A 14,899-nucleotide genomic window follows, 5' to 3' on the forward strand; every position below is an offset into this window, starting at 1 on the left:
TGCGAGCAGACATCTCAGTTCCCACGTCCTGTAAGGGGCAAGATGAAGCGGCACAAGGACACTTCGACGGTGCCTAGGCTCAGGCTCAAGCCGTGACTGAGTTATTGGCTTGTTGGGGTCACTGGCTTTCTAACCTCCAGGTCCGGGGCTCAGTCAGCCGTAGGCAGCCCTCTCTCACGACGCTATTCTGTCCACCGTAAGAACTACCCTCATTTTGAAAGTGCTTCCTTCCTGCCTCTGTGGCTTTCTACGGCCGCTCAGCCAACGACCTGCCCTACTCGCGTGCGCACTCGCGCTGGAGCCTGGCCCGGGAGTCCACGGCGAAGGAGGGCCGCGCTAGAGTCGGCGGGCTGCTAGCTCGAGCCCAGCTCCACCTCTGCCTGCCGGGCACTCACAGACGTCTAACTTCCTCCCTAGACTGGGGAGACAATCTTCCCGCTCCTGAGGCTCCCGGATCAGTGAGATAATTTACGTGGACTACCTAGACCAGTGCCTGGTTTATTGTAAGCTCCCAACCCCCATGCCAAGGTCATCGGTCGGGCTGACCCCATGGTGAAAACTGCTTCTTGGGGAACTGGGGTCGAACAGCCAGAATAACTCGCAGAACCGAGATAACTCTCTCCTCCTCGTGATCCACAGTATTTCAAATCCCATCCACTGCCTCGCCGCCGTTTGCTCAGATCCCCTAAATTAACCTCCTAGGCGGCAAAGGGAGGCCCAGCGGGGTTCGGCATCTGGCCAAAAAGTACGCCCTGCCCCCCGCCCCCGAGTACGCTGACTGCGGGGCGGATGGCAGCGAAGCGGCTCGGAAGCAGGCTCGGGGCTGGACTGACAGCGTGGGGGAAAGAGGAGGAGAGAACGGGCTGCGGAGGAGGGGAGAGCCGCCGGGAGGAGGGCGCAGGGGCGGGCGGAGACACATGCGCGCTGCCGCCCCGGCGCCGCCGCCGCCGCCGCCGCAGTCCTCAGCTTCCCGGGGACAGGAAACCTTCAAGACCCAGCTGCCACGGCGCGCTCCCCGTGCGCCCCCATTCTGCGCGCCTCCGCACACCCTCCTCCAGTCTTTCCAGCCTTTTGCGGTGGGGCACTGCAGGAACTCAGCCCGAGCTGCCGTCTTCCCCTCTGGGGAAAGCTGTGACCCCCCCCCGCAGGAGTGGCGGGGCGGGGTGGGGGGACCCGGAGAAGATGGCGACGCCGGGAAGCGAACCCCAACCTTTCGTCCCTGCCCTCTCGGTGGCTACCCTGCACCCACATCATCATCCCCACCACCACCACCACCACCACTCGCACCACGGAGGAACCGGAGCCGGCAGTGGAGCCGGCGGCGGCAGCGGTGGCTTCAACCTGCCCTTGAACCGGGGTCTGGAGCGCGCGCTGGAGGAGGCGGCCAACTCCGGGGGGTTGAACCTCAGCGCCAGGAAACTGAAGGAATTTCCCAGGACCGCGGCCCCCGGGCACGACCTCTCAGACACAGTGCAGGCAGGTGAGACACGGCCGAGGGGCAGTCAGTGGGTGTGAGTGGCTGGCTGTCGTGCCTTCCCCGACGCGGTGGCCAGTGTGAGATCTGGGCTTGCTGGGGGTCCATCGGCCCGTGCTCTCGCGAGGAAGTGACCCGCAGAGGGCACGATGGCCCCCGCCTTTCATTGGTGCAGTGCCAGGAGGCAGGGGTGCGCCCGGCCGCTGCGCCCGCGAGCGCGCGTGTCTCCGGCTCCCCACCCTGGGGCCGCCGCGCCGGGGAAGTGGCCGCGGGGCTAGCGGGCGCGCCGCGTGCGCGCAGTGGAAGTGGGAGGTTTCACGCTGCCGCGTCGGCTTCCTGGGCCCCGCCGAGGGACTGGGAACCCCAGCGCCGGCAGCCGCGTCTGCGCCTCCGAGCAGGTCAAGCCTTCTTTGCAGCGAGGCGTCGCCCGTCCTGGTGGGGAAACCCAGACAAAGGTGGCACGCCCTCGGCCGACCCGAGGGCAGAGGTGCGGTGCTGCGAGGCCCCCTCGGCGACATCTCCGTGCGATCTGGCAACCTGGTGCCGCCTGCTCTTCCTGCGCCTGTGCCAGGAAAGAGCCGCCGCGATTGTCTTGAATCCGAATTAGCCGCGGCTTCGGCAGCGATCTGCTCCTCCTTCTTGCCGTGGCTCACCGCCCACACAGTGTGGTTCCTACCACCGGGGCCACCTGGTTCTCGGTAACCTGATCTTTGTGAGGGCCCAGGAAGGACAGCATGGCATATGGAAAGTAATTAAAGTGAGCCGGTTTTCCTGTGTGAGCCCGGCAAGTTGTAACTCGCGCCAATAATCAGCCAGCTTTTTCAAGTTATGTCATGTGTTGACATACTTCTGAGACGTCTGCTTTCTCTTTGGTAGTTGGGATTGTAGGCGCGGAATCTATAAACAGGAAGGAAGGTGGTGGAGTGGGATTCGGGACTAGGGATCCGCACAGAGCTGACTTGGTTTCCGACCATCCGGTTCAGCTCCCTGGGGGAGGGTTTGCATTGCGGCAGGCGCCCAACATTTCCCAGGGCAGTGGGTGCCCCGTTTGGGAGCCACTGCACAGACCTCTCGGCTGTCATCATCTCATGGGCTGAGTGTCAGGCTCCCTGGATCCTGGATGGCTTGACTCTCAGTTCAAGCTCGCCCAGTTTCCTCTCCTAGGGGACGGAGGGGGTGGGGTAAGGAAGCGGACGCTGGCTTTTGGAGGCCAGGTTTCCAGTGCCTTTCCCCCCTTAATTCGATAAACATTTATCTAGAGCCTTAATGAATATTTAGATAGAGTTCTGAGTTCACTAGAGGCAAAAAGGGCTCTCCAGGGTCATTCAACTTTGTAATAGGAATGGGCAAGAAAGAGGGAATTTCCAGAGTTGAGTTGTCAACAGCTGGGAAGTCTCTTTTGATAGGACCTCTTACTTACATCTTCTCAAGTGGAAGATATTCCAAGAATTGCCTGAATCATTAACTTAAAAAAATCTGTTATTAAATTCTACCTCCCTTTTGCCGTAGAGTGTACCTTGAACTATGGAATGGTTGGATGTGACTGCACAGTGTGTTGGATGTGTTTGTATAGTTCAGTAGGGGGGCTTCAAGGCTGTTCCTCCACTTCAGTTATGCTGACGACCATTTCCAAAGTTAGGTGAACTTGATGTGTCTTTCTTTGAGAAGACCAGTGCTTTTAGAAGCAGGGACTACATCTTTCAGTTGACCTTGCCGTGTGAGGTAGATGCTTAAACATGCTTATGGCAAGCTTAGGCTGTGAATTTTGAAGTTTTTAAATTGTAAGCCTCACTTGCATGTGTTTAATACTCAGAAAATCGTAACTTGTTAAAATCAGAGACCTAGTGTTAATTACTCCTCCAAAAATACTGTATTATTTGGGGAAGGGAAGGAGCAGAGGGATGTCACTTAAGTATGTAGGAACTTAAGACAACCCAATAAAGAGAAAAAAATATTTAGTGTAGCCACTTATTTTACATGAAATTTGAATATCCAAATGTGTTAAACGTTTGCTCCTGTAAGACATCTTTGCCTCAGGTCAAAAGCTGGGTGTAAACCACATGTATTCTCTCTGTTCTAAAGAAATATTTAGTTGAACATTGTTCCTTATGTGGAAGAGCAAAAGTAAAGAGTTAAAATTACCTCCATTGTGCAGTGTTGACATTTCCTACACATAAAGTGTTCTAGTAGAGTAGAAAGTACGAATAGTAACCCATACTATAAAGATAGTGGTTTCTCTGAGCCTCATGTTTAGTTTACAGAGTATCTCTTAAAATTGGAATGGCTTATGAAGATGCTTAAAGACTTAAGATGTAAAGTGCACTTTTTAAATAAATTTTATAAGACAGGGAGTGACATAGCAAGCTTTTTCTCACTGTTAATTTGTGTAATACAGGCCATTTGGTTTACGTCTTGTAAAAAGTAACTCTTCTGGCAGCTACCTATGCAGAACTGCACTCTTGGACAATGCTGCTATTTGAACAGAGTTGAAAACCAAGATGTAAACACAGAAGCAGAGGCCCTGAGCTTATCTGTAGGTATCTTAGCTCTGTCACTCAAGTACATATACTTATTCATAGGCAAAACCCTTCAGGCCCTTATCTTGAGCCTATTACTTTACTTGTATTTGAGTTAAAATAAGTTTTGTTGTTAGGTTCTAGTCTTTTAGCAGGTGAGAAGGGGAAAGAAAGACTAATCATGCAGGTGCAGTGGCACAGATGGCACTGACCAAAAGGGACAGAAGAGCCACAATTAGCACTTACTGGGTGCAACTGGATGCACTTTTCTGTTGCATTATCTGCATTATCTCAGCCCTCACCAGAAGCCTAGTCTTGTCCTCATAAAGAGGATAAAGAAGTTGAGATGGAGAGAAGTCAGGTAATAGTCGTGTGCTCAGGATTATACCCCTACCTCTATGATGAACCAGTGATTTTAACCCTGATGGTCTCACTTTAGCATTCACATTCTTGACCACACTCCTATTAAGCAGAGGGAAGGGGTGGAGAGGTGTAGCTTCTTTGGAGATTCATTCAACCACCATTCATTCCACAGGTGTCTACTGGGTACCACTGAGTGCCAGGTACTGCTCTAGGCATGAGAATGCAGCAATGACCAAAAGAGAATCCCTGTATCCCTTCTTAGAGAGTTACCATTCCAGGTAGAGGAAGGGTGGGAGATAAATTAAGAAACTGATTTTGCAGGATGAAAAGGAAGAGTTTTAGGATAGACGTAATATCTTTGTTTTATAAATACATATGGTACTTTGTACTGGCTTGAGGTGGCTTGTAGCAAGAGCACAAACTGAAGCACAAAATTGGGCCTGATAATAAGAAATACAAAAATATGCACACCAGTAAAGCAAACTCTTTTCTAGTGCTGGCTTATTAAGTAGTGCCATTCTGGATGAAGAAGTTCAAAAGAGTGTTTGTGTGAATGAAATAAAATGAATTGGGAAGAACAGAGAGACAAGAAAGTGTCTGTCTCAGACTGATTGCAGGAGGTTCTAGAAAATCAAAAGGAAGCCCTTAGACTTGACATGCAGAACATACGATGAAAGTTGGTCTCATTAAGGAGATGGTGGAGTATATCATTGCCAGTACCTTTTGGACATGTCTGTAAGCAGGAGAGGCTGTATGGGAAATAAAGAGCTCATCCAGGCAGGAATGTAGAAATGTGGCATGAAAAATACTCATTGAATGTGTATTTTTTATGTTTGAGTGTGGAGTTCTGTAGGAGCTGCAAGGTATGAGACAAGACAGGAATGTTTGAGAAGCTAAGTAACAGTTCCAGGAAGCCACTGGAGCTGCAAGGCAGGTCAAAGTGAGTTGGCAAATAGCATTGATAGACATTGTGCACAGAATTCAGAGGAACAGGGCATTTTGGTGAAGCTGGTTAGGAAGACTTTGATAGCAGAGATAGGATTTGGATCAGGTTTTGTAGGATGGATGGGATTTGGATAGAAGTGCCCATGAACATTCTGTGGTTGGAAAGTTGGTTCCAAGATGTGGAGTGAGAACGTGACAGTCTAAGATTCTATGAATAGAAGAAGAGAGGGCATTTGAGTCTGTCCTTCTAGTCATATCTTCCCACCCTGCTCCCACCTTATAATGGGGGAACAGAGTAAAGGGCTCTCATGACCCTTTATTTGAGGACTCTAGAAATGGCTGAGGCCAGGGATTTGTCATCCCTTGAGACTAATACCCTAGTCTGTGTGATCTAGCTCTCTCAACAATCTGTACAGATTCGAAGACTCTCCTCTGCGATTTGTGGGCAGGCTTATCTCCTGACGGCTGACTTCCCCCAGCCCACTCCCATCCTATAGCAATGGAGTCCTTGGGATATTAGCACTTTTTAGTCATTGGAATCCACACAGGACTTGGTAAATCTCTTCATTCTCAACAACATACTGTGTTTCATAATTTTGGCCATAATGATTTTTCACTATAAATATAACGAAACTTTTAAAATCACATGTTTTTTAAAAATTTATATTGTCTTATAGTTATATCTAGTTTTGAAGTTTCTGCTATTGAATTAAATTTGTTAGTTATTAATGTAGCTATCACTTCCTGTGATAGTCACTGTCATATAAATGTCTTTATTCATTACATGTATTCTTAACACTCCCCATGCATAAACTATACGTTATATCCTTTTTTCTTCCGATTATTATTATTTTTTCTCATGATCAATTTATTCCTTGTTAAGGTATGGAGGATTTCTAATATGAAAAGCTTTAGAACAACTAAAACTCGATATACATAGTGGTTCTGAATCACGTCCAGATGTGCTCTTCCATGTGTCTGTGGTATTGCAAAAACAGTCTCTACCAACATACATGCTATCCTCATTGCTTGCATTGTAGACTGCTTTATTGAAAGGCAAGCGCATACTAATCATGCTTCTAGAATAATAGCGTACAATCACAGGCCAGGAAACCTCTGGGAATTTTTGGTCTGTGCCAGTTTATATGGGAACAGCCCAAGGTTTGACCTTCATCATTGAAATGATTCTACTGGAAAATTTGTTAGTCATTGTAACATCTTATTTGATTTTTGGTGGGTCATATAAAATCTGGCACACCCTACCACTTAATTTTTATTTTAATTATTGACTGAGATTTTTTTTGAGTTACTGTAGCAAACTAAAATTTTCCATACCATGGTTTAGTAATTTTTTGGTATAAACATTTAAAGGGTGATTTTGAAATCCATGTTGATGTTGATCAATTCAGAAGTCAATTTCCTTTTGCCCTTGCTGTGTCCTCCTTATGTGTACATAGACATTTTTGTCCTGTTACTCAACTTCATTGTTGCTTGTTTAAACATAGTTTTTCCTCTTTTGTGTGTACTTTTCCATCACCCCCCCTTCATATTATTAAAGATTTTTTTATATTTAAGCTGGGCAACACTTCCTTACTCTTAACACCTCTCCATAATCATCTCTCCACAGGTGGTGTATTGCGTGTGCTTTTCTAGACACTTATTAAATTGAATGGCGGAAATGTGATTAACTCTATCTATGTAAGGTGGATATGGGTTCATCAGTCAAGTCATGAAACTTGAGCTCTTGTCTGAGCCTCACAAAAACTTGTTTGTGAGGCTACTTTTCAGATTTTGTTTAGCTTTTCAGAAAATTGAACTTTTGCCTTAGAGAGCTGTCAGAGCAAACGGGCCTGGGCTTAGATACAGTAATTCTACCAGTCTGTGAACTCTTTCAGTGGTTGTGTCAGTTATTGGAATTAAGATAACTTGGTGTTAATTGCAGTGATTTTTTTCTTTTTTTGGTGGCTGGCCTGTACAGGGATGTGTACCTTTGAATTTGGTGGTGTAACAATGTGCTCTAACCAACTGAGCTAACTTAACTGGCCAGCCCCAGTAATTATTTCAAGTTATAAAACTATACTCTATTATATAACTTTTAAGGATGTAAGACACAAAACCCAACTATGTTTACAAAGCTGGTGCTTTTATTTATGCATAACTCATAGAAAGCCTGTCTTCTGTTATTGCTACTATTCTTTTGTTGCATGAAAATATTTTTGCATCAGAATTTTGCTATGACATTTCAGCTGGTTTTGTGTGTGTGATGTGAATTGTTTAACCAATCCCCCCCTGCAAAAAAACCCGAAAAACAAAACAAAACAAAAAAAAGTAAGAAAGAAAAGAAAGAAAAGGAAAAGAAAGGTCAGAGTTCCAAGTAAGACTTGGTTTAGGAAAACTAGGCCTGCCAGCATAGACTCAAGCTGGAAGTATGTCTGTGTTGTTTTTCATCTTAATTTAAGAGTTCAGTGATATTGCTTTCATACGCTGCAGTAAGAAATAGTACTACATTTGGAAACCATCTGTTCCCATAAAGTAATTCAGAAATAAAGTGAGGTCGTTTACATGAATAGAAAGTTGGCGACTGTGAGAATTTGGCCTACTCCACCAGTGCAGTGGAAGGGAAATGCTTTTATAGTCAGATTTCTCTACATGTCCACAGTTTTTCCTGACCTGGCCATAAGGAGGACATAGTTGGGAAAAACAAATCAGAGAAGAACAATGTGTTGATTTGCCTAACAGTAATACTTTTTTTTTTGTTTGATAAGAAATTGTCACTCCTGTGTTAACACGACGTGGATGCTCAGGCAGCTCAAATCGCTGTACCTGAAACTCTTATAGAACATTTTTAAGTCATCAGGGGCAGGTTACTTGATTTTGGGATCTTCTGTGATGTTTGCTTTTCTTCCTTCTGCTGTTTGCTTTTGTCCCTCAGTCCCTCTGCTGGAGGGAGACCTGACATGGCCGAGATAGAGCACGGTGGGGGCTTCCAGCTCAGTGAGTCTTGAGTTTCCTCTTTACTGTTCTTGGCAAATGGGCAGAAAGAGGCCCCGTTGTAGTTTTTCTAATCCCCTGGCTTCTCATGTGGCCTGGCTTTTGACACCTGACCCCTGCAGTGCAGTACATGCAGTTTGGCTCCATGGCGTTTTTCTCTAATATTCTTTTCTATTTTTGATGTTTATGCCATCCAGCGTGAGGAGTGGCATCAGTAGGTCTGACCTGTTTCAGTTGGCTTAGCTCGAATTTAACTCCCTGTATCTGCAGGCAACAGTGACAATTCAAAGACAGCACCATCCACAGACTGCCTGATTTGCCCTTCCTCTAGATTGCCTTCACTTCTCTTTTCCAAGCCATTCACCCACGTCCTCTCCTCCCTGCCCTGTAAGATTCTACTTGCCCCTTTCATTTCATCCAGCCCCCAAGCCTGCCCGAACAAATAGCCTCCCTCCCAGCCCCTCTGCACATCTCAGCATTGAATCATGCATGGCCTCCAGGCATCTTTGTGTTATTGCCTTATGGCATTTTTTGTTTTGCTGCCTTCCTCTTTTGGTACTTTCCTCATGCTTAAGCTTTTTGCTCCTTCACTGGCCTGTGACATTTGGGTAGACAGGAACTTTTTCTAATTTTTGTATATGACCTCCTTGCCTAGCACAGAAAATGCTAGTAAACATCAGTGAACTGTTCTGTCCCGTCTTTCCTATCTGTCATTTGGGATCTACCCTGTATCCATCCCCTACCTGAGCACATCTTGCTGATCTGCTGTCATCTTCCTGGTGCTGACCTTATTTTTCTCACACAGCATCTTTTTACTTCTCAGCATTGCCCGCTGTATTAGTCTGCAAGGGTTGCCATAACAAAATACTGCAGACAGGGTGGCTTAAACAACAGACATTTGTTTTCCCATTGTTCTGGAGGCCTGAAGTCCGAGATCAAGGTGTTGGTAGGTCTGGTTTCTCTTGCAGTCTCTCTCCTGGATTGCAGGTGGCCGTCTTCTCCCTGGATCTTCATGTGGCCAAGGATGTGCATGCATCCCTGGTGTTTCTTTGTGAGTCCAAATTTCCTCTTCTTATAAGAATACCAGTCAGATAGTATTAGGGCCCACCTATATGACCTGATGTAACTTCGGTTAGCTCTTTAAAGGCCCTGTCTCCAAATACAGTCACATTCTGAGCTGCTGGGGTTAGAGCTTCCATGTGAATTTGGAGGTTGGGGGGACACAATTCAGCCCATAACACCCACTCGCTCATCCTTGGTGTAGCTGGTAGCTACTGCTCCTTGCCCAGTCTGGGTAAACTAATCTTGGACTTGTGTGAGACTGACCTTAATGCTGCCCGTGAGGCTGGGGACCAGGCCTGTGTTATTCACCATCCCATCCTTAGGATCTAGCACACACTTGCTAGCTTCCACTTGGGCCTGGGCAAAAAGAGCCATGTTTACACTTAAAAATGGATGACTTTGGCATGTCTGGACCCCTCCTCCACCTCTTATAGATTTAGAATTTTCTTTTTGGTGGTTGGTGGGTCCCTAGCTCATTCTTTTTCTCAGCCAAGGTGAGGTCACTTCTCATCAACACTTGTAAGAATTTTGAAGGACATATCAGTGATTTTATTATATCCAATATTGCTTGAAATTAGCAAATAAAGAAAAACTAATCAACATTTTTTGAGCACCTATAATGTGTAAGGAGCTATGGATGATTAAAAAAGTAGAGACATAGTTCTACCTACTTTGTAGAGTTTGGTGAGGATTAAAGAAATAATACCAGGGTACTTCAAAAAGTTCATGGAAAGATTTGTGTTATCTCTTAAATCTGTTTTTTTTGGTGAACTTTTTGAAGTACTCTCCTATATTTGAAAGTACTTTACACAGATAGTATTCTCATTAACAAGTGTCCTTTTCAGATAAAGCATTTCAGCCCTTAGCCAAAGAGACTTTTGGACTTTTGTCCCTTTTTTTCCATGTCTATAGCTTAGTGGTTAAAAATTGTGTTTGTCTCTCTCTTTTTTTTTTTTTTTTTTGCTGGCTGGTACAGGGAAAAATTGGGTCTCTTGAGCCTCAAAGACTTGGGTCCAAATCTTGGCTTTGTCACTTATAAACTGTCTCACTTTGGCCAGATAACTTAAACCCTGACTATCATTTTTCTCACCTTGGAAATGGGAATAATAATAGTATGTACTTAGAGTGTTGTGAGGACAGTGATTATGTTTAACAACAGATAACATTATCAAGCACTTTCTCTGTGCCTGGTATTGCTGCAAGTGCTTTATATGTAAATATATGTAGTATATTCATTACCTCATTTAATGCTTGCTAAGTTTTCTGTTTTAATCATAGTAGGGGTTCAATAACTCCTAGGTACACCTTTCTTTTGGGGTCTAAGAGAGAGTTTAGAAACCTAGAAACCATCCACTCATATCTCTCCCTCATTTAACAGCTGAGGACACTGAGGCCCTGAGGGCTTATTCATTTGGCCAAGGTCACATAGCAGGGCAGTGGGTAGAGCCAAGGTGGAGTCTCACAGCCTCACATCAAAGAGCTAGTTCTGTGGAGCCAGGAGGCTACCTTGGGAGGGAGGGAAGACCCCCCTCCCTGCATAGAGTTCTCAGGTCAGCCCCACTTAGACCAGCCATGCAGCAGGCCCCTGAAAGAACAAAAGATTCTTTGAACCCTTTAATAGCATATGGTCCAAACCTGGGGACAACAGATATAAAACTAACAGTAGTGACAGATTAAACAAGTTCATTCAGGATTTTACTGTGCTTGGTTTGGGGGACATTCATGGGCCCCTTGTAAATTTGATTCCGGATACCAAAAAGGCACGTTGGGCCATCCTGACTCACAAACTGAAAGCCCACAAAGGTCTTTCATAGCAAGGTTTATATTTTAGAACTTGGAATACATTTTCCTGTAGAAAAAAGGTGGTAACCGGAGGTATGGTTCTCCCACCAACCCTTGAGGGGCCTATTTAACTCTAGCAGATGTGGGCCTTCATGTTAATGGGGGTTTCTTATTGTTTCTTTGGAAAAATGCAACCACCTCAGTTCTGACATGAAATCTTGAATCTGGAGAACTCGGCATCAGGCTGTGAATGAAGCTCCTGCCTCTTGGTGAGAATTCTCTCCCGTCCAGCCATCCTGATCAGGGCTCAGAGATTCCCCACCTCTCTCCAAGGCCCCTTGATCAGTGGGCCCAGCAGCTGGGTGTCTCTCCCCACTGGTGTAGGGAGCAAGGGTTGGCATAAGTCAGGGGTCCACGGGAGTTAGCTCTGGGACTCAGGTAGGCTTCTGGGCCTGGGAGGAGCAGGTCCTGGATCCACCCACCTGAGGGAGGTGGGCGGGAGTCAGACAATTCTCTTTTTAATTTTTATATTTCTTACATATTTTCTCCCCAACTTATTAATTTTAGAATTGGAGGCAATTACTGAACCTCTTTGAACCTCAGGTTTATAATTTGTTAAAAGCGAAAAATGCTATTTATCCTTCAGGGCCCTGCGATGATTCATGAGGTAGGTACCCGGGGCAGGGCTCAGGTCTGGCACAGTGTGAGGAGTGAGTGACTAATAGACCCACGTTTTGTCCTTGATCCCCATGGGGTTATGTGGCATAATTTTCTTCAGCCGAATAAATAATTGGAAGTCGTCAGCATATCATTAGCATAGTGGCGAAGAGCAGAGACTGTGGCTGGATCTTCTCTTCGTCCAGGCTCTACCAGAATATGGCTAGTATTTCTCTTCTCTGTGCCTCAGTTTTGTTAGACTTCATATCTTTAGAAAAGAGATTAAATCTTATAAGGCACAGAAAGACTAAATTCCTAGAAATGTTGTGACATTAATAAATAATCCAGAAAGCTTGGGTGTACATGCTTTCAGTCTGTGTAAACACTATTTATATTCTGTTGACAGTCTTAGGAGGATAGTAGAGTAGGCGGTGTTTATTATTCCACATTATAGATGAGGAAACCCAGGCGAGGTGGTGAAACGATTTTCCTTGGGTCATGCTGCTAGTCAGTGTTGAGTCAGGACCGCGCCTTCGGAGTTGTCATGCTATTTCCATTCATTTCTCAATTTAACAGTGTTCTTAGGTCTGATTTGATTGTTATCAGGACAAAAAAATCCCGAGGGCAGCACGTCTAATAGAGAAGATTGAGCTCAGGATTCTCCAGTGGAGACTGGGGAACCTTATTCCTGTGCCACATTATGTATCCAGGTGATGGGTGCTGGGGGCCCAGCTCCTGTTTTGATCTCAAAATTGGAGGCGTAGGAAGATGGGTGGGAGGGGCCTCAGAGGAGGGCTTGGGGTGCATCTCTCCACCCCTTGCAAGAGTCCTGCCATTGATTTAAAAGCTCTTCCAGAATTTAAAAAAAAAAAAAAAAAAAAAGAAAGGAAGGAAGAGAGAAAGAAGTTGATCACCTTTTCACGCACTTGGCAAAAAACAATTTGTGAATCTTTTTGTGTTGTTGGTAACTGCTCTGAAGATGTTTATCAAATGTTTCTTCTCTAAGAAAGTGCCTACAAGGAGGCAGAGATTTAGGAGTACATATAGACATTCAAACGTATCTTCTCTTTTCTCACTGTTTTAACAGCATCCAATATTTATTTTGAACTTTACTCAGAAGTTATTTCATTAAAAACCTTGTGATTGGTTCAGTTTCACCCTGAGGATACTGGCGAGGGACCAGAAAGAGGGATAGCATTTGTTAAGTCAGGGTCGTTCAGTCTTCAGAACAACCTTGAGAGGCAGGTGGTATCCGTTACTGAGAAAGGAGCTTATCAGTTAGGCTATCTGAGTACATTTGTAGAGCCAGCAAGGACAGAGCCAAAGTTGGAACCTGAAGTCTTGAAGAAGCACCAGAGCCTCCTCTATTTTAGTGTCACTGAATATTTAGAGCTGGAGGAACAGACCAGAAAAGGAGATCTTGCAGGTGAGAATCAATGCCAGGACATTTTGACAGATGATCCTTGTCGTGGCACAGATTTCAGAGTTCGTCCCTGAGCATGACCCAGATTCCTGCCTGATGTGATTTCCCCTAATAATGTGAAAGTGAGTGCAGAGGACCCAAGGAATTCCAGCCCTAATTCTCACCTGTTTGTAATGGCCAGCTATCAGACACCTCTATTTGTAAGAATTGTGTTTTAAAGCAAATAACAATTGTTAATTTTTAAAATTCTTGAAGGTGTCTATTATTTTAAAAATGTGTTTAAATACTCAAAAATACATTTGAGTTTTTAGTTTTGGTATAAATGTTTTGTGCTAGACTTTGTAATATATAACCTAATTGAACAGTCCATTGGTATTTTACTAGACTTTATTCCTTCCAATGAGAAATGAACAAATAGCCATTAGGTGAGAGACCAAGAAGTTTATTTTCTAGAACATTCCCTTTGGAATACAAATGCTTATATTCTAAAAGCAGTTTTATCAAGTAATAAGAATCATTGATTTGATTTCTAAAAACGTGTTTTACTTTGTAATAAAGATCTTTCAATACATCAATTGCTTTTACAATCTTATAAATGAAGTAGCAGGGAAGCACAAAATTATGGCTAAAAAATCAGAATTTTTTGCATGTATGCAAATTGAATCTAATTTAAAGGGATCTGTTTGTGCAATTGAAGGCAAGTAGATTTCTCTTTGGGCAGTTCCCTTGGAGTTGTGGGTGATAATCTCTAAATGCAATTTAAGACAATTAATGTTTTTGGTTTTTTTTTTTTCTGGTCTTTAGAAAGCCTGGATATATCCACGTTAATTTTAGTTGCACCAGTCATTCCAGTCTTTATAGGCTTGTAATAAACTCTTAGGTGTGGTTTGTTCAGATATTTACAATTAATGCTTTCTTGTATTTATACAGTACTTTAAAACGTGCTACACTACAACTTTATGAGTGTGAATGTGCCTAAATCTGATCTATTTTATAAAATCCAGTTGGCAGCTGTAAAGACTTGCTTTTGCCCGCCCCATCACCCCAGGCTCCATCCATGGAATCAGTATGTTAATGAAGTCTTGGTATCTCAAGATGACATTTGCACAGTGGGAGTTCTGAGGTAATGTGCCCTAATAGAGCCCTTCACGTCTGCCTCTTAGGAGGGTGAGTGACAAAGACAGTAGAACCCGGCTAAGTGCTTTCATAATCAGGCAGCTCAGGCTTTCTGAAGTGGTTTCATAGTTTCCGGCTGTGTGCTCTCTTGTGTCTCTGTGTCTCAGACCCCTTCTCTCCTTGGGCAGCCTGTGTGTAATCTCTTAATACCACATGGTAGATTGGATTGGACAAGTCCCATCAACTTTGGATAAAAGACTTCAGCTTTTGGACATGTCACTTTGCATAATTCTAGGTAGCACTCTTTCATTTTTTGAGAGGACATTAGGTCATTGTGGACATCACAGGAGTTGCTCTTAGAGGATACTCATAGTAGCATAATCCGAAGTCCAGGTTTGCTGAGGACAGTCTGGGTTGATGATACCTCTTTCTTGGTCTAGTCAATGATAACACCCCCTTCTAACACATCCCAGTTTGGATGATAAGTTTTATGGTCACTCCATGCACATGGTAGATGGTAGACATCATCTTCTAAGAAAAAACTGAAATGGAGACAAGTAAAGTGACTTG

At 44.6% G+C, this 14,899-nt stretch overlaps 1 protein-coding gene across 2 annotated transcripts in view; it reads left to right on the forward strand.

Moving 5' to 3' along the window:
* Window positions 1-324: 324 nt before the first annotated feature.
* The window catches only part of LRCH1 (leucine rich repeats and calponin homology domain containing 1), a 186,492-nt gene continuing 171,917 nt past the window's right edge, over window positions 325-14,899 (forward strand). The window contains exon 1 of one of the 2 annotated variants that reach the window (XM_063101723.1): window positions 325-1,480. In XM_063101723.1, the coding sequence (XP_062957793.1) occupies window positions 790-1,480 (691 nt within the window). In that variant the 5' untranslated portion in view covers window positions 325-789. The remainder of the gene's footprint in view (window positions 1,481-14,899) is intronic. The other variant, XM_063101724.1, reaches the window with a different exon arrangement.

This window comes from Cynocephalus volans, chromosome 7 (genome assembly GCF_027409185.1).
Source record: "Cynocephalus volans isolate mCynVol1 chromosome 7, mCynVol1.pri, whole genome shotgun sequence".
Taxonomy (NCBI): domain Eukaryota; kingdom Metazoa; phylum Chordata; class Mammalia; order Dermoptera; family Cynocephalidae; genus Cynocephalus; species Cynocephalus volans.